Consider the following 20,947-nt stretch of genomic DNA (forward strand, 5'->3'; position numbering starts at 1 on the left):
AAAAAAACAATGATGTCCTAAAATGTCGATTTAGTTGCAGGATCTTGAGGAAATGGCGCCGGCGGAGCAGAAGGGAACTGATAGTTATAAACAAACGGGTACATCGGTGTGAACGTATTGTTACCCAGAGCCTTCCCAGAGTCACCATCGTCATTTATCGACGTTCCTCCTCTGACAGATTCTGCATAAGATGGAGGAGCTACAAGGGAGACAAAACGAAGAAAGAGCGTTAAGCGAAACAACGTCTCCCAAACTGTCAGCTCACATCAGTACTTAGTTAGGGTCTAATTCCTGAGTGACCCCAACCTCGTTCCCAAGGTTCCCTCTCTTCTTCCAGGGAGGAAGAGAAGGGATTCCCTCCCCAACACATTCCCTCACCCACACGGCACAATAGGTTACTGAAAAAGGTTAAACAACAGACAGAGAACAGTTCAGAAAACAGTAAATACCAAAGGCTTTGTGACAAGAGCAGCCTCAGCATTTTAGAAATTTTAAGCAAGTGTAAAATAAACTAAGAAATTATGGTCAGTATGTGGTTTTCATAATTTCATGATTTATGGAAACTCCTCCAGTACTATACCAAGTCCTCTTCCACAGAACTGTTGATGCTTATTGACTGAATTAAGATATATAAGTAGAGAAATCGTTTCCACCATGCACCTTCAGCTTTAAAACTCGAAAGAAACTAATAAATTCCACATTACCTAGACTTATCACTCACCTATATTTGGATAAGGCTGTGAGCCTTCACCAAGCTGAGAAGCCTCAGGGTAACCTGCCATACCACTAAAGCCTGCCAAGGGTTGTGGTGGACCAACAAAATTAGGTGCGGCAGGTGGGGGATACTGTGGTGGCATGGGTGGTCTGTATGGCACAGAACCAAGAGTGATTGGGATATTCACATTTGAATTGAAGGCACCCTTCACTCTGACTTTCAGCTGTTGAAGAAATAAAGATATCTGAAACTGACAAATGAAAAAAGATCAGGACCCCCCCCCCCCTTTTGCTACTCTCCTACTCTTTGCTACAAACTGACAAATTAATTGCCAATGGGGGAGGAGAATTTTGTTAAATGCCAATGGAGGAGGAGGGACAAATTAAATGCTAATAGGGGGGAAGCAAACCATTACAATGGTATGGCTTCCCATGCCAATGTTCTTAAAACATCCTGGTCTACCCCTGTACAAAATATTCAATGCAAAATAATCCAACCTTCAGTTTAAGGTTACTGTTAACACAAAAAATCTAGTTAAAATTTCAAAAATCCTTTTTTTGCTCTGAAGTTAGAAAAAGCATTTCAGTTTTATTTGCCTAGAAAAAAAAACAAACAAACAAAATCTTAACAAGTACACAAGATATAGCAAAGGATGTGTTTTATGATGACTGGCGCCAAATACTTTTGGGAGTCAGTACATGGCCTCATGTGAACACTTGGAGGTTGGGAGAATTTATGAAAGTCATGGAAAGCTGAGACACAGTCAAGGGTTTAGCTATGTATAACTTTCTCAACTTCTTCAAACCCCCTCCCCCCTCCCCCTTTCCCTTCTCTTTAGATGAAGCCAGGTAAACAACAAAAAAGTCTCCTGCTGCATCAAAATTCAGTTATTAAGCCAAAGCAATAACAAAAGCAACTAACAATTTACCCTCAGGACATACGACAGCCTCAAACAATGACAACTTAATGTGGATGGTGGTAATGATGGAATTGTAAATGCCAGCATTGGTAAACGAGACTCTTCACCAGGCTTCACTCCTTCCTGAAACATGCTTGCAACCTTTTCCTCACCATGCCTTTGCTTTCCTATAATCATCACAAAAATGAATTGTTAGGAACTCTGCCAGCCTGTATCTATGTCACACAGAAGTTTTTAGGAGGTTCACATCTCTGGAATTACCTACATCTGCATGTACTTCTACAAGCATACAGGTGTACTTCACTAAAGCAAAAATTTACATTGACATGAACTGTATGCTAATCAGTCAATTTAAGGCAATTCTAAATGAAACCTTAGCCCATCAAAGAGGTATTATGATGAATATGTAAGAATAACATTCCCCAAACAACGATTGCAAACTGAATTCTTTTAGTCTGCTAACTTAAGTTTGTGTAAATTCTGGGGAAAAAAATTATTTAATATTTTTAAAACAGGATTAATTTTAAACCACAATTAACCACAGATAACTATGAATACCAGAGACATCTACAGAACATTAAAAGTACATTGTTTGTTGCTGCCTCTAACATCACAAAGTTTAATAACATTCATATTCGTCAACTTACCACATGAGGCAATATAAATGATGGCTTGAATAAGTTGGAACTCCAGACCAATAATTTCATTATTTGAATTATTACTGATGACAGCTGAGACTCCAATAGACTCACCAGGACAGTACCCACCCCTGTCGGTATAGAGTGTAATACTGAGAGGACCAGACTTACAACACAGGCATCCCACATCACGATTTTCAGCCATCTGACAGGGTTGCTAACAAAGAATAAGGGAGGATAAAAATCAGGACCCAGTTCTTCAAAGGAAGGATAATGCTATCCAACAGGTGAACCACCAACCAGTGGATAAATGGTAAAAAAAACCCTGCGCTAACCATTGGATCAAGAGATAGCTTTATCCACCCTTTAAATCACCAGGGCCACTGTTTCTTTAAAAAAACTCTTTCTGCATTTCTGGAAAATTCATTTTTATTTTCTGTAATTACCAGCATGAAAATTTTTGTCCTCTACAGGAAGAGTGCACTTGAATTCCAAATGAAAATGAAATAAATATTCTTACAGCATAATCCAAAATGCTTATTGCTGAAAATATATCAGTTGACTCCTACTAATCAGGCAGTATGATCCTATATAAAAGGAAAAATTTCAATTGCCACAAACATATGCATTCCGACATTGAAAATAATTGTAGTCACACTTATATTTTTGAAAGCACATTGTAAATTAATATGCTGAACAACTGGTTCTTTTCCTGGATCTCTGCTTTCTAACAAAAAATTAAAACATAAAGCCATGCATATGTCATGATGGAAAAGGGTTAATATTTACATCAGTCTGAGGTGTGATTTGCCTCCTGACATCTTGTGACCCATGGATTTTTTTCATTCAGTTCATGACATGTCAATATTTCCCAGAAACTTTGTACAGTAGGAGAGAGACTTGAACTGTTTCCTTTTATTTACGCAAACCATGAATTAAGAAAGGAATGCAAAAAACAGAATCAGCACTGCCCATTTGCTACACTCATATGTGAATAGTGCTGGAAAGGGAATTTCTGCAGACAGTAAACCCACTCAACAACAACAGCACCAACAAAAAGAGATTCAACAACATAAGGTTTTGTTTTATAGAGCGTTACAACATTAGTGCACTCACCAGGAGAGGTAATGTGTTGATGTCAACAAACTCAATCATGGTGAATGCTGCCTTTGTTGTGAAGTCAAATCTCCATGGGCGATCAATAATTCCCTTGAGCCAGTATCGGACATAGCCATGATTTGCTTCAACTGATGTTGGCATATTTTGATTTGGAATGAGAAATTGGAAGGGGTAAGAGTATTCCCCTGGCTGCAGAACTGGATCGTCACCACTCTCATTTGGACCTGTAAATAAAAACAAAGAAAAAGGATCGAGGCCATAAAAAATCTCTGCTAACTTGAACTAGGCTAACTCAAACTTCCTGCTAACTTAACAAGAAGAGATTTTTCCCTACATTTGACCCCATTTTTTAAAGTTATTTATTATCAGCAAACTTGAATTTGGTGAACTCAAACTCAACATTATATTAAACTAATTTTAACTAGTTTGTCTTGTTTTTCAAAGTAAACCTAGTTGAAAAAAATTGTAGATTGAGTGGTTTAATTTTTTGGGACATGTCTTGGCAAAATACTAGGAATGCAAATTGATGCAGAAAGAACTTGATGGTCTGCCAAATATTTTATACTCTTGACCTCAAATCCTGTCAATCATGCCTGTAACATTTAGCAAACCTACATCTTAGTTGCCTACTGTCATGCAAGCCATAAGGAAATATGCTTGCAACAAGGAAATTCCTGTAAAAAATGATTTTCGTGTTTTAGTTTCTACTACTTTTGAATATGATTTTTTTGATCACCTTAGACATGCAAATACACCATCGATCTGCATTTGATAATTTATTAATCATGAAACACATCATTGGTAATTACAGGGCGGATCGGAATAAATACGTTTATGTTTAAAAAAGAAAAAAAAGAAAAAAAACTCATTGCAATCTGCTTTTAAAAACAACTAAAAGTTAGCAGAGATGAAATGCACAGAAATACAGCCAAACTTCCACAACGCAAATGACAATAAAATATAAAGTTTAACTTCAACTCATTCATACACCCCAGGAAAACTGCCAAAGACAGTTGCTCGTGTAAAAATGTACCAGAGTAATAGATAGATAATGATGGCAATAACGTACATTTTCGAAAATACCCTAAATATCACGAAAAACAAGCCACTGAGCAACAGCAATCGGTTTCAAAACCATTGTTTACGTCTGAAAATAGCGACGAAAATATAAAATAAATTAAATGTACCTGATAGCAGCACACACAGCTGGAAATACCGAACTTACCTTTGCCAAACAACGTCGCCATAGTGTTGATGTACGTTTCACTGTTACTGTAATGTCTTGTCCTTCTATGCTCGCCAGATCCTGTCGTTTCAGACCAATGAATGTGTGCTTTGCCATGGAACTCGAGTCGAATGCCTCGCAGTTTTAACTCCTTGTTGACCTTCACACGTAGAGTACCATTCAGTGCCTCACCGGGGTAAAACGTTGTCTTGCCTCCATAAAATTCGACGATGAAGTATTCAATTTTACCCATTGTTCTGGTGATCGATCTTTTCAGCCTCAATGGATCTGATAATCGCAGCTTTACTGTAAAATCTTAGATTCAGCGCGGTGACCTCCCGATTGATGCGGACACAATACCCATGACTGGTACAATGGAAAGAGAGAAATTTAAATGATGTGCACATGACTAAGGGGGGTGGGGTAGGGTGGGGTTGGTTACAATTTTTGTGGCGTGGGAGGTCATGGGAGGCAAAGCCACCACAAATGTTGTCGAGATGCGTGATTCCGATCTTGACCCAATTTACAATTTTATTATTGTTCCTTTTTTTTTCAGAGTACCTTAAGTTGTCCTACATTCGCACTCGATACACAGTTGAGTTCTCTCCTATTGTTATTTTTGGCTTAAGCCACTACAACATGTGTCAGTTCAGTACTCGCGCTGACACTATGAAAGACAGACGATAAAGAACTCACAATCATTTTAAGTTTTCTACGCAGAAATATCACAAATATCTTAAATCATGAATCATTAAACTTAGAGGAAAATGCTTTTTGAAGAGAGCATTTTACGGTCTAATTCAGTAAATTATGTAGATCCGAAGATTTAACTTTTCAGTTCTTGCCGTGACACTACAAGGGACGATAAAAATCTCAAAATGAACCCACACTGGCATCCACCGACGCGTTATTTCGATCAAAACTTTTCTTTCCAGAAATATCTCAAAAGATGTGATCTTGATACGAGGCTCTGAGGATTTTTTTTCCTTTGAAAAGAGAGCATTTTATTGTTCGAGTCGGCGACTCACAAACTCTTTACGGTGGCTAATTTACGCTACCAATCCAGTACATAATACTAAATTACCCAGTAATACTCTCTCACTGACGCAGCACCACAGTTTCTTTAGAAACTTACCCCCTTTAGACAAAAGGTAGCTAATTTATGATGGTGATAGGACTGAGTGGTGTCCAATGCGTTTTGTAATCAGTGAGTGAGACCGCGCACCGGGAGTCCGATTTGTTTGGATGACACGAAGTCTTACTACCAATTAATCATAAAAATTACAATTTCCGGGAAAAAAAAGAATACGCCAAGTTATGAAAGAAAGGGAAAATTTGCTCTAAGAGACTGACAAAGGAAATAAAAAAAAATCATCGTTCATGGGGAAAAATTCTCCATTTTGATAAATCCCCAACAGTACACCATGGTCTTGTCATGTTTGACACGGTTGTGTGGTGCATAACTTGAATTGTGTCGTAGCAGCTGGTTTTTAAGCATGCAACTTTATTCAGTTTCAATTCTAATAATTGCATATTGTTTAATGAAGAGGTTTGACACACTGATCTCTCACACACTATATAATGAGTTGTTAGGAATGAAATAGTAACAATAAAATTAGAAATAGCTACCACTCTGTGACTGAAACAAGTTACTGAAGCTTGGACGACGACGACGGCGAATTTCGCGAATGAAAAGATTTTAGATGTATGATTCAAATGGATATTTTTCAAGAATATATCAAATCTGCCTTAAGGCATAAGAATTACCTCTCGGTTTAAAATTAAGGGCCTGGAAAAAGCTTCTGTCAACACTCCTGCGTTGCAAGCATTTTTAAATATAAACGTTGTGGATTCGTGATAACGGTGTCACTACTAACAGTGTCATCACTCATTTTTAGGGCGCCGCAGCTCGACTTCACCCATAAGAGCCAGCTTTGCTAGTTATAAAAAAACATAGGCAAGTTTACATATGTTAGCCACGTACAGATAAAACGCTTAAATTGATCTTCGTTGCAATCTTCAGTCGTTAGAAAATTCGAAGTAAGTCTGAAATAAGTGGAAAATTCCGACAAGAAGATATTACTGGTCAAAAAATAAAAAACAACTGATCAAAAACGTGTTCATAGACTCATAAAATCAGCCTTACAATTTGTAATCGATTAAATTGTTGAAGCAAACTTTGACTTCATTTTGGAATATAAAGAAAACTCAGGCAGCTAGATATCACGCAAGTAATTATCACTTATGAAAATTCCCTTCGCTAATTCCCCTCACATTACAACTGCAGTTCAAGATTGTTCAAAGATTCAAAGTCTTGAGAAAAAGCCCCTATTCCCACTGCTTGGTGCTGCATGCGAGTGCAATATTTTCCAAAATTAGACTTTGCTGGTAGACCGAACTTCTACAGAAAGTGCTTTGGTTCTGGTCAAGGAATGAATGTAAATCGTGAATGACATCTGAGCTCAGTTGTCGCCTTTGAATATAAACTTCTCCAACTGCATCATGGGATATTCCACACACACTGACACAATAAAGGCCACTGCATACGAAATGCCGAGTACACCGACATAAAAGAATGCCTAGAGAACAAACAAAGACAGTTATTCTCACACCTACAAACCTTAAGACATTACTCCGGAAAAGGCGGCAGCCACTATGCTTCTCGGGTCCATGGTCAAAATTGGAATGGAAAGCTAATATAAAGGTAGCTTCCAAGAGATAACAAAGTGTTCGCTACAAGGTTTCATTTTTCATATGGAGCGCTTTTCGATTGAGTGTAGTAAAACCAAAACCAAGTTGAACGTAATCAAACGAGTCAATTAGAAGAAGGAAAATATCGCAAGCAGCCAAGAAAACTACTTAAAGCGCGGGAAAACGCGGGTAACCAAGTCGAAAGTGGTTTCAGTAACGGATCCGCTTTTTGGTTAAGAAGGTGGCGCGAAATTCTCGACTAATCACAAAGCAAAGTAAAGCAGACCAAAGCAATCCCTGATTGCTTTGGACACTCAAATAAAAATTGTTACATTTTTCACAACTAGCCATTAGGATGATAAATATATACCTGCCAATTTTTTGGGGGTCAAAAGCGCGAGCTTCTTATCGTTATGATGCCAGCGTTTTCACCCAATGTCGGTGTTGTCCCTCACCTAAAATTTCTCTGACATTTTTCCTGGCTCACTGTAGAATTAAGATGTACTAGATGACCCACTTACCATATGCACATCAGAATATGCCCGAACAGTCTCAAAAGACTGAAACATAGCGAAGATGATGATGGGGTGAACCAGATAGGCACAGTACGTCAGCCGGCTCAGTGGAATCCAGAATCGAGCCGACAGGAATTTATTCACCAAACCTTGCAACAGAAACAAACCAAAAAAAATTGTTTTTCAATGCAACATTGAAAGATACGCTAGATATGACCATAAAAATCACCTGAAATCGTTGGCTCGATAGCCAGGCATGCAAACTGTTAAGGTCACATCTCAGCGACCTTAAGTAACACCAACTGTCCCTTTAGACCATCGATTACCCGGGAAGGGAAGATTGTTTATTTTTGTACAAAACTATGGATGAATTGTCACCTGTACACGGATTAATCCCTGCATTCCGAGGTCACTTAGAGACTTGTCGCTTATACAGGATACTTGACAAAATCTAGGCTGTTCTGCACTAGACAAAAATAAGCCTCACGCTACTGGACTTGCCATTTGCAGGAATTGGACTACTTCTGTAACCCAGCAGGTTTTTTTTACAGACAGATCCTTGACTAAAGTTAATAATGAACAGTTCATTTAGCATTGTAAAATGATTCTTCAAAACCTTGACTAGGTCCCTTAAAACGATCTCCCAATGAGCACAAATACTCTCTGAGTTCTATCATCCTTCTCATAACGTTGCAAACAGAATTAAATCACAGTAGAAAATAGGGGCGAAGTTAGTTATCGAAAAGACCCTTGAGAACCGAGGTGATTATATACTGAGCTGGTATTTTAAATTCTATTGTAATTTCTGCACTTCCTTTGACACTCAGCCAGTTATCAATCAAGACGTACCTCCAAGCCCATTATGGCAAGCAAAAATCACCCAGGCTAGTGCAAGGCTCCATGCAAACCTTGAGAAAGTTCCGTATATGATATTCTCAGCGCGAGAGAATTGCACGGGATTGTCTTTCCTTATGACTTTGTACTGACCATACAGAGTAGACAGGGCGAGAGCGATAGCAACACACCAGCCAGCCATGTTGATCAAGTACGTCTGAACCTTCAATAAATTTTATAACAGTCAGGAATCAACTTTGTATCCTGGGAGTCTAACGTTTTTTTTTTGTTTTTTTTTTGGGGGGGGGGGGGAGGGGACCAGGGGACCAGGGGACCATCCTTATGAACCTAGTCAGACCTAGTCTGTAACTCTCCCGGCTTTCAGCAGCTGTACATGGCAAGAAGAATTTCGTACCACAACAAAACATCACCTTCTGAGTGATAAGATGATCTTATTTCTTAAACCCACCTGAAGTAGTTTTTTTGGAAGAAGTTACTGGTTAATCACTCCTTGGCAGACAAATAAAGAGCCATGGAGAGAGACATGCAGACCGACAGTGGGAGATATATACAAACCAACACACAGCCAGACAAATACACTGACAGACAGAACAGACAAAGGGATAGACACAAAAAACAGACAACATAATTTGGTTTTAATCAACGTGGTTAATAATGTTATTGGCCTCTGTAAAGAGCTTCAAAACTGACGTTCGCCCATGAGCCCTTCGTCAGAGCGAATAGAGGGATTTTGGGTTGTGTGTGTGTGAAAGACAGACTGACTGACTAACTGACTGACTGAATGACCACCTGACTGATTGGCTTACTGAATGATTGACTGACTAACTGACTGACTAACTAACTGACTGACTGACTGGCTGACTGGCTGACTGGCTGACTGGCTGACCGGCTAACTGACTGACTGGCGAACTAACAGACTGACTGACTGACTGACTGACTAACTGACTGACTGACTGACTGACTGACTGACTGGCAGACTGGCAGACTGGCTGACTGGCTAACTGACTGACTAGTGAACTAACAGACTGACTGACTGACTGACTGACTGACTAACTGACTAACTGACTAACTGACTAACTGACTAACTGACTTACGACTAGCTGACCGACTGACTAGCTGACTGAAACAGGCCAGCAAACTGACCTCAACTAGCAACGGAAACACAACTCTGACTGTTCTTCTAGTGAATTGCCCATCAACATGTATGTGACAAGATTGCCAATTACGTACCTTTCTAGGAAGTCTCCAGTCCTTTACGTGAAGAAGTAAGTAGCCAGTTACCATGCCAACAAGATACGGTGAAATACGACAATAAGGCTTTTCGTAAGTCAGAGACATGGAATCCACATGTTTCAGGCTGCAAAATCAATAGATAAATACACATTGTTGATCGCCAAGCGATTCTCGCCCATGCGAATACTAGATAATTTGATTTTATCAACTGAGTTAATAATGTAAATTGCTAAAGCTGACGTTTCGAACGTTAGCCCTTCGTCAGCTTTAGAAACTCTTTAGGGTGACCAATTTAAATTATCAACTCAGTTGACATAAAACCAAATTATCTTGTAACACCTCCTTCGACGCCACACCTGAGTTTCTTGAGAAACTTACCCCCTTTATTTGCAGCAGATACTAACTGAGTCAACCAATCAAGGTTGGTGATTTTTCCACGTGACTTTTCAAAACGATACATTAAAATACAACTCACAAGTGCAAAGGTGAAAGAGCAGACAAAAGAGGGAGTTCTCACGTTTCTTCCTGAGCTGCTTTACTAAGCATAACGGCAGCAACGTTGTAATGTGCATATATCACAGCTGTGGTGACGAAACTGATGCTCAGTAAGCACCCCACAATCACAATCAATCCTCGAAGACGAAACCTAAGAAGAAACAAACAAGAACAGAAGATGACTAAGCCTTGGTTTAGATTTCCTAATCCATAGAGAATGAAGTCCTTTGCATAGAAGAAAAAGTATTTCCAAGGAAAACATTAAATTAGTTTTTCCCTATTTCTCCCTGTTATTCAACATTTACTTTTCAGCAAACGGAGAGGTTCAACTCATCTAGTCAAAAATTAATAAAATGTCATTGCATTTTACTGTCTTTAGATTTTCGTAAACTTCCAGAGAAAACATTTACAACGGTTGAAGGAAGTGAAAGGTATAATTTGCGAAGACGGGGATGTGGAGGAAAATGATACCCGCCTGGACAAAGTAGACTTATTCCTCAGACACAGGAGCTTTTGCAAGAGACCAGCCGTAAATATCAGCTCCATCATTTATACGAACTTTTCTTTTCAGTAACAGATGTACTCTCTCTTCAATTCATACCTGTACGCTACGAAGAGTATAGCGGGAGCAATGATGTGAAACTGCATGTCATTCGCTAAGTACCAGGCCCAACCAAAGCACTGTAGAGAAAAACATCGGCAGTTATGGCCACAATTCCATTGGACACATACAAAAAACTAACAGAGGAAAACATCGTACATCCATTTGGAGTACTCAAAAAACTGCAGTTCTGGCCACAATTCTTCTGGCCACATTTAAAAACAGGCAGAAGGTCCTCGACGCTGCCTTAAGGCCTGGCCAAACGCACGCAAAATTTCAACGCAAAATCTTGCAACATTGTTGCGAGCAATGTGTTGCACACTTTTGGCCACCCTGTAGCAACACGTTGTGATATGTTGGATGGTTTTGGACCAAGTTGAAAATGGTCAAAGTTTTGTTGCAACATTTTTGGACGTTGCAAGATGTTACGCGCGTTTAATCAGCTTCTTCACGATTTAAAAATGTTGCAGGACATCGCGTTGAAATGCCCAAAACATTTCTCTGACTGACGTAAGGGAAGCAAAGGCAGGAGGGAAGTCCTGAACTCCTGATTCAGTCTCACGCATCACATGTATAAAAGGAGGACTTCCAATCTTCCTTTAGTGGAGGTTTTCGCCGGACACATTGGTTCATAATGCAAGAATTACGCTCGCCTATCTGCACAATTCACACATCACCCGTTTCAGCCTTAATCGCGTGTCACGTATAAATACTTTGTCACCCTCTAATGTTAATACTTAGGGAAAATTCTCACTGATGCATTCATGCTAGTTGGATAGAAGTTGTTAATGTAGAGTAAGTTGGTCCACCAATACTTGTCGCACGGGTTCTTTGCCTGTGCTTGATACCAAAGAGGGCCGTCACCAAGAAATCCATTCAGTTTGTCGTAAAACAACAAAACGAACATGTAAGCTGGAGTTAATCTGGGGAAAGATATGAAAAAATCCATTACACGAGGATCACTACCCAAACTTGTTATAAAAAACTATCACAATGCATCAGGCACTGACCTAGAGAGAGCAAATTATCAATGTCTACCTGAATGAAAATCATTTAAACGTAAAAAAAGCTTCATAAACCATTGGAAAATTGTTTCTATCCCAGCCATTACTAAGGTGGATGAAAATTTGACACTTATGGCAGTTCTGAGGTTCCAACCTATGCGCTGGGAAATTATCTGCAAATGTCCTTCGAATCCAAGTACGGACGCCACCATTTTGAAATATCTCAGTAACCTGGCCGCATACGCAAAACCACAACGCCGCACGTCACAAATAACTTCTGCTTTAGTCATAACTACAATTATAGACAAAAGCAATTAAAACCGTCTTTCTATGTGGCTCCTAACTACTGAAACTCAGCCGGTTGGTAATCTCCTCTTCAGCCATCGACTTGGTTTGTTACGCAACATATCACGAAGATCTTTGAGGTTTGTAAATAAACTAAGAGAGATGATAAATTTGGAGTTGTTTCAACCTGTGGACTTAACGATGACGAATTTAAAAATTGTCAAGCGAGGAAAAGACTTACCTCCAAAAACGATGGAAGTAGTACTTAAAAAGTGGCAGCTGTCCATTTTTCTTCTCCATGTGACGCAAAGACAAATACGAAACCAGGAGACCACTGTGAAAAAAAAAAAAGGTTAATTACATAAACTGCTGTGTTTTACAATTAAGAATTTCCTTTTCTGAAAGAAGCCGTAACAGCACACGCGTAAAATTACGACAATTTTCCACGAGTTGGACACCGACAATCAGCTGCTGACACGTAACTTACCTTTTGCGCCAATCTGTCAGGTTAATGAATGAATGACAGAGCCTTCACCATTCTCCATCTGACGTCGTTTATCGAAATTTTCTCGGATAATGGCTGCTAACAACACTGAATAATTCGTATCGCTTACAAAAGATGACGTAAAAATTTTCCCAGAAGCGGAAGAAAACCAAAATAATAGAAAAACCGAGTTTTGCTCGGCTTTGGCAATGGCATTTTCCGCCGATTTTTGCCCTGTAACCGAGCAGATTTCTTCTGTTAGTACGGAAAAAGTCGATAACTGAGGATTCGGTGAATTGAAAGTTGTGCCCACAGCTTGGTTTTGTTATGATTCCGCGCATTTCATTCATCTTGAATCTTGTTGCGCCTACGCAGTTAACGACCTTTTTTCACAGATTGTGGATCCATTCATTCATTCATTAAGTCGAGTTTCTTATTAATAAAAACGTATTTTGTTTATACACTAAACAAAATAATACACTGTTGCTTTTAGATGTGGAATTTCTCTTCTCGTGTTTATCTCGATATCTTACGCGTTCGCTGTGCTCATTCGTGAGCTACCGAGTTGAACACTAAAAGAGAAATTCCATATCTACGTGCGCCCGTGTATTATTCTCTATTTAATACATGGGATGTAAGCACACAGTAATAACTAAAACACCCTTCTGCATAATACCATCGCAAATTGCCGATGATAAGAAGTATCCTCTACCGGTTAAGAGAGTGGCCTTCTGCATAATACCATCGCAAATTGCCGATGATAAGAAGTATCCTCTACCGGTTAAGAGAGTGGCCTTTAAAAACGTTAGGGAAACGACTCCTTCATTAGGATTGGGCGACAACAAACCACAGATCTCATAGACTTGCAATTATACTGATGTATTAAAAGAGTAGAAATAAATAAAAAATTGCGAAGGGCAGCCTTGTGAAGTGTCTTGATTACCCCTATGCATTATGAACATCTCCCTTAGAAAGAAATAAATACAAAAATTACACCATAAACTAAATAAGGTAGCCGTCTACTACATACCTCAGGAAGAAGAAACTGTCCACCGAAAAGGTAGCATTGCCAATAGCTTCAAACGTAAATCGTTGTATGATTTGGAGCAGGAGGAGGAAGTTACCTGCAGATTAAAAAAAAAAAAAAAAGAGAAAAATACGAATGATGTACGGTACTTCGTACCCGTGGAAAGACCTAGCTTGAAATATGCCATTCGCAGGTGAATCCAATAGTAAACATTAAAGGAAAAAGACAAGGAGAGACTCCAATTCTAGCGATTTTATTGTATTCTAACTGGCGGTTTTATTGTGCGCTTCACAGAAACAAGCGGCGAAGCTGACAATTTTCCGTCCCAGATCAATTGCAGCTTCGCCGCTTATTTTCATGGCTCCGCCAATTGTAGGCTCGATAGGGTGCGGAAAAAACAAAACCAAAGAAATCACAACTGCGAGTCAGTACAAAGGACAATAAAATCCACGTTTTTCTTTGTCTATTTCTTTACCGAGCTTAAAAACATATCATCTTTCTTATTTTTCCTACTCAAGATTAGTTTTCACTTTGAATCTGTTTGGTTGAGAAATTAAACGAATTTTTTACAAAATCACGGCGAAGTAGAGCAAAACCAAACCCATACAATTGTCAACAGTCGATCAAAAATTGCTTTATGAAGTGAACAATACTTACTCATAGCTGATACAGTTTGAAACCCATACACATGTCCCAGGATCACCCACCACATACTCATCACTCTCATTCCATTGATTGACGTGATGGCACTGGCAGGGACTTTGGTGTCCATAATACGGCTTGTGTTTTTAATTAATGAGAAACACAGAAAAAACTGCACCACTACATCTATGGGAATGTAACAGAGATAGAAGATAGAAGAAATAAGGATTGAATTTATTTCATCAACGATTCTTGAGGAGTGGTTCCAGTGCACGGTAAACCGAAAGTATTTGCATTGTTCTGGTTTCTTGATCAGTGGACCCTCGTTACATATCTGACCCCTATCTTCCCCGTCATTAATAAATTAGCGTATCTGGGTGCCAAAAATTCCACAATGTGAAGAAAATCTGAAACCGACCAGGGCTGCCCGAACTTCGCTAAAAAATATGAACAAAAACTGAAGAAGAAGCAAACATGTTCGATGTGCGAGCAACGACGCCCGAGACCTAGACGATCAGAAGAAAAAAAACCTACCAGTAATGGCCCAAGCGAACGTTTGTGAGCAATGGACGCCATGTTACGCGTTACGCCATTAAAGTGGATGCTAAAATTCGCAAAAAATATAATTCTCGGGTTTTCTTCAAAAATTTAGGTTTGTTGAATGTATTGTTATTTCTTTTTTTATCTTGGAGAGTTAAGTTTGAACGTGATACGTGATAATGGTGAACTCGCAAATTGTGTTCTTGTGCGGCTAGTACTTATTGCATCCCTGGATCGTGCAACTGATCTTTTTGTTTTCAACTACGACTCTATTTGCAATTTTGAAGAGCCAAACAGAGGTTCTTGCCTTTTGAAAATCCTACTTCAAGGACTTCTGTTCAAATTCAACGGCAAAGAAGTTCGTAAAAAGAAAAATACGGTTAGAGCTGCACTCACAAATAAGGAAGTACTGCCATGGCAGACCCATCCTTAGGAATAAATTGATCAACAGGCTCACTTCTTCGAAGGGAAGAAAACGCTATCTACTGGATAAAGGTATCTATATATTATGGATAGCGCAGTATGATCCGATGAAAAGCGATTCATCCGTTAGATAGCGTTGTCCGTTCTTTAAACATCAGGGTCCTCTACTTACTTGGCTCATCTTTCCTCTGGGGAAAACTTGAAAGCCTGGAAGATGCACTAATTGCCACTTCAGGGGATGGGTTCAAAAATTGCGTGGTGTCACTGCTATGCGTGCCACTTCCTGTGAATGAATCAGGAACATCACCTTCAAGTGTTACCGGGGATTCATCTCTGATTGGCATGAAGCCATTGCTTTTGTTGACAGGTGCGGAGGGTTTCTTCGAAAAGCTTATAAAAATGTCGCAAAGTGTTCCAACAAGGCAGAGATACAGGATTAGACCACACAAGATCCTGCGAACAGTTATTAAAATTATTAATAAGAAGAATAATGATGCTTTAATTATCTTGAAAACTACATGGCATCTGATTAAAGTGTTTGATTACATGCAAATTATTTTCAAACCCTTTTGTTTGTAAACTAATACCTGAACAATAACTATTCTCTGTGTTTAAAAAAAGTGCAAAACATTGGTTGTAATTTGATTATTAGGAAAGAGACCACTTAACCAGTACATACACATGCATTTATTCTTCACAGCCTAGAAGTGATTGGCATGTAACTTCTCCCTATACTATCTGAACATCATCCACCAAACAGGTGATGTGATGGATCAATATCAGTATCTGGGCAACTGCCCACCTATCCCCCCCCCACCCAACAACAGTCAGTTGATAACAAGTTAGGGTTAATGTTGGGTTAGGGGAGGGGTAGGTGGGCAGTTGCCCAGATGCTGATATTGATCCGTTGTGAATAATCAAACTTATCAAACTAAAGTTATCTTCACCTTGTTAAGGAAATGTGTTGTAGCTAGCAAAGAAGAATTTACAATCAGATCTTGGGAGTTAAGGGTTTAAAACTTATTCAAGTTTGATTTGTATGCAAGTATTAAAAGCAATTGTAAACATAGGCGTGTGTAGCATGCAAGAATTATTTTTTTGGCTGCGCAGGTTGAGATCGGACTCTTTGTGTACCTAATGTTTTCATTTTTGTAACAGAAAAAGACCATAACTTTCCAATGGATGAATATATAGTATTACTTCAATCACCTTAAGAGAAACAAAAGGAAAGAAACCTAATTTATCTGCATTCACACAGGTATTTTGTGGTCTATTGTCTACATACTTTTAAACAAAAATAAAATGCATAGGTGCCACTCTTACTGTTGTTTCCCTCACAGCCGTTATTTGGTCTTGTCACACAACACCATATATTCCCCATTGGGAGAGTGTATTGCATGATGAGACCAAATAATGGTTGTGAAAGAAACTAAGCTAACTACCGTTCCTCCAACAGAGAGAAAACAAAAATTATTCGTCTACCATTAGTTGCCTCAAAAATAATTCTACATAATTTTCAAAACAAAAAGCAAACTGAAACTTTGTTGTATTTCCAATATACCCTAACCAAGGATATGCTGTGATCTCCAATAAGTGAAGATACATTGAACAAGAGAAAAGGATAATATTTCAAAGAGGGCTTCTTGATTGGTTTTTATCTATCTGGACTTTGCCCTGTATGTGTGAGAAATATGTGATAAATGCAGGTTGTTTACAAGGAATTAACACACTAGTTGGTTGAGTCCAAGGTAGCTAAAAGCCAATTTTATTAGTAAGTCAAAACATGGGAGAATTGCTTGGAAAATATACCATCAGTAGCATTTAGTTCCATGAGAATTTTTTTCAATGGGGTTGGACAATGTGGTTATAATACCTGATTAAATGCAGGTTGTTTACAAGGAAATGACACATGATGGAGCAAAGTCTAATTTGGTAAAATAGAATTTGATCGGTGGAATACAATTCAAGCACATGAAAAATTGCCTAATGGTTATGTAATGCAGTGATTTGGTATGTTCTGATTAGACTTTGGATGTTGTTTTCATAGTGTGTGATGGAATGTAAGTTGATCAGCATGTGAGTTGCGTGTAAAGGAGCAGAAAAAACATGTTTTAACTTTAAAATGATACAAAAAGTTATACGCCAACCTTTCATACCCCGGTAAATCTCAACCTCAACTGTCAAGGCTCTCGCAAAGGACACAAACTACTACACTTATCAATATTAGCCCAAAATTTATGGTTTATGTCATTCTTTGTGCACAGCCCCTTGATTCCATGACATCATTTGCAAAAAAGCTGTGATATGATTGACATGAGATACATACCCTAAATGCTGTGACTGGTGTGAGATATCTAAATGCTGTGATATAATTGGTGCAAGATACATACCCTAATGCAGCAATCTGATTGGTGCAAGATACATACCCAAATGCAGCAATGTGATTGGTGCTTACAACATACCACTCTATACACTAACATAGAGTTATTTTTTTTTAATTAAGTGAAAATAACTGAATAAAAATTCTTGTATGTACTTACAGAGTGAGTATTACTCCAGTTGTGTATTCTGATTTCTTCTGACAGTAAACAGCTTTGCCGCTTGGTGGCAGTCCATATCCTTTCTGAGGCCTTAATTCTACCTCTGTCCTATTCATATACTTATTGATTCCTATGTGGAAATAAAAAAATAATAATAAAATCAAGACTTAACTACTCAAAAATTCTAACATTCCAGCTTTCACCTGACTTGTACTATCTTGGGAATACTACCTTACTAGACTAAGTATAAAAATTGTGATTGTACACACCTGTAAACATATCTTGCAGTCCTGCTGTAACATCCTTTTCACTGCATTGTTTTGGAGCACAAATACCCCAGCGCACAGGAATAGACTAGTCAGGTAACAAAGACAAATGATGACTGCATGCACAGTTATGTACCATCTAAGCTCACTCATTACATCCTACAGGGTTTATTAACCACTGGATATTGGATAAATCTCTAATTGTTGATTCTCAAAGGCCTGAGTTGTTTATTTTACTTCAGATGTGCTCAGTATTCTATCTTTACTTAAAACCTTTCACTCCCACTTCTCATTAGAAATGCTGCTTACTGTCTGCAATACAATTCTTCTAATGTAAGTTCTGAGCATTTGGTATTGGATCAACTGACAATCCCCTGATTTAGCAGAAAATGCTTTAAAATCTTGGAAAAGTGGAATAGGTAAATAAGTTTCTTTAGTTATTATAATACAATAGATTTAAAATGTTTTGTAAGAACTCAGTCAAATATTTTTAATTCATAATTTAACATTGTGTTAAAATTTATATACTACTAACCTCAGTAATAGTTAGGGGAGGCTGTGGAAAAGCCACATAGGCCAAACAATAGTGGGCATCAGGAATACTTTCAGTACACTCACTGTAAGATCCTAACCAACCAGTGTTACCCAGAAAAAGTCCACTTTGAGGTTTACCAATAGCATCCAAATCTGAAGTAAATAGACAGCCACCAGCTATTGTAAGTTGATATGTACTACTAGTATTTTAACTATCAATGTATAGTAATGTAGTTATCAAAATGATTGACTTTACCACAATAACCATTATCACCATTTAGAACACCATATCTCAACTGAGACAACACAATAAGACCAGCCAATGATGGAACAGCCAAGATAAACTTCTTGCAATATAAAAAAATGTAAAATAGTTGCAGATGAAAGACTCAAAAAATTAAACAATCCATCAATTTTTGTCTAAAAAACCTGAACACAGTGCTGGTTTATCTGTCTCCCATTCCCACACATAATTAGCAGTTGCAATCAGCGCATCGCCGGGGGGCTGGCTCTTGTCCACAATGGTGGGGTTCCGTAATAGTTAGGTGTCCGCAAGGTGAGAATCGACTGTATTTAGTGACAAAACCATCAGCTGAACTACTATTCATTCTAAGAGTGCCAGTTTGCTACTCGCAGTCTAATGCCCCATTCACACCAAAGCTTAAACATGTTTAAAAGTTGTTTTGTTAAACACAGTTTAATTTTTTTTTTCTTCATAGAAACTATTTAGCCGAATATTTTTGACTTGAATGTAGCACATTGGAAATGCAAGTTAGCAAGTACTTGGATCCAATGGAAAATCAAGTTTTTCAGTTCTCTGTTTATAATTTTCATTCAATGAAAACCAGTTTAACAAAACATGTTTTACTGGTGTGAATGGGGTATAAGATTGTTATCTCTCAATCGAAATACACTTAAAACAATGACTCAAGTTCGTCTCTCAATATTTGAAAGTCATACTCTGTGAGACTATCGACGAAATTCGAACGGATCGTCTGGAGTACAGGCGGTCGATAGCGGATTCTACCAGACGGTGTAGTACGTTGCACAAACCTCAGGGGTAGTTAAACTGCTACAATTTATTTATAGTCGTCACCTCAGAGAGTTGACCCTTTAAGAAGTTGACAGAAACCACCGTACGCAAATACGTTGTTCCTTTACTCAGGTATAAAATTAAATTCAATCGAGCTACCGAAAATATCCATAGTGTTTAATCGACCTTAAAGGGATCAGAGAACATTGAGACGCAGAGAAGTTATCAGCGATCAGTTTCCTCTTTGGCCGTGAGATAAAGGTAAAAAAAGATATCACGATTTCTTGATCACCTGACATCTAGTATCAAAACCGGTTCACATGACATCATGCTAAAGATAGAACTGGACGGTACTTGCGGTTCGTACAGAAAAAAAGGTTAGGCAAAGTTTATAAGGAGAGTTAAGTTGGTCATTTTGTCACGCAACTATTTAGGCTAATATTCGAGATTCGTAACCGAAAAGTTGGAAATTAGACGCGCCATACTCACAACTATAGAATAGCGGCGAACTGAACGATGAAAGTTTCTGGACGATAGCTTGGCACTCTTCGGAGACGTCTGAGAAATTAAATTTCGGGAGTGGAAATGGGAATGGAAAGCCAAACTGCCGAGCGATGTGACTGTTGCCTTCCCAAACGGATCCAGGAGATGAAGATGAACATCTCTGAAGCACAGAAAAGGTGACGAACACAGCAAAGGATTTAACAGCAGCTGTCTTCGTTGTTGCACAACTCGCCATGATGAGGCCGGACGATGAGCCGTAACGAAATGTGATGTCATGACGATGAGAAAGCGTATAACACTCGATAACTGAGAGAGAGAGACTGGAAACGACAGCTATTCTTGGAGATTGCGATTAGGCCCTATGTGAGCAACGCGAATCAACGAAAGGTTTGTAAGGGAATTTGACACTTGGATGTAACGAAATGCTCGTCCGTGAACAACTTGAGACGACGAAATAGAATCAGCAATCGAGCTAGAACGCAATCTTGAAAAACTAACGACAAACGCCCTGAACAGTCTTGGAAAGTAAAATAAATCATGAAAATTTTTTACTTGTTTGTTTCTCTTTGGTGGTTGATATGATTAATGTGAGAAAAAGAAAATGTAACAACGTAAGTTATTTGGTATTTCTGTCTATTTTTCTCTCTTTCTCTTTTTTT

General features: G+C 38.6%; 2 protein-coding genes across 2 annotated transcripts; both read right to left on the bottom strand.

Annotated features, from left to right (window-relative positions):
- Positions 1-17: 17 nt before the first annotated feature.
- On the bottom strand, positions 18-4,869 carry LOC131776887 (arrestin domain-containing protein 3-like). The gene is made up of 6 exons (XM_059093091.1): positions 4,617-4,869; positions 3,389-3,615; positions 2,282-2,489; positions 1,644-1,801; positions 722-938; positions 18-199 (listed from the first exon to the last, which is right to left on the bottom strand). Exons 1-6 carry the CDS (start codon positions 4,867-4,869, stop codon positions 18-20), a joined length of 1,245 nt encoding a protein of 414 aa, XP_058949074.1.
- Positions 4,870-6,176: 1,307 nt separating this feature from the next.
- Positions 6,177-20,656, bottom strand: LOC131776889 (nose resistant to fluoxetine protein 6). Its single transcript, XM_059093093.2, has 15 exons — positions 20,274-20,656; positions 18,753-18,904; positions 18,221-18,305; positions 17,952-18,081; positions 15,584-15,864; positions 14,464-14,634; positions 13,810-13,903; positions 12,537-12,629; positions 11,761-11,929; positions 11,007-11,086; positions 10,428-10,556; positions 9,908-10,034; positions 8,672-8,879; positions 7,829-7,971; positions 6,177-7,195 (listed from the first exon to the last, which is right to left on the bottom strand). The coding sequence occupies exons 1-15, from the start codon at positions 20,521-20,523 to the stop codon at positions 7,079-7,081; spliced, it is 2,229 nt and encodes a 742-aa protein (XP_058949076.2). The 5' UTR covers positions 20,524-20,656; the 3' UTR covers positions 6,177-7,078.
- Between the last annotated feature and the right edge of the window lie 291 nt (positions 20,657-20,947).

This window comes from Pocillopora verrucosa, chromosome 3 (assembly GCF_036669915.1).
Source record: "Pocillopora verrucosa isolate sample1 chromosome 3, ASM3666991v2, whole genome shotgun sequence".
Taxonomy (NCBI): Eukaryota; Metazoa; Cnidaria; class Anthozoa; order Scleractinia; family Pocilloporidae; genus Pocillopora; species Pocillopora verrucosa.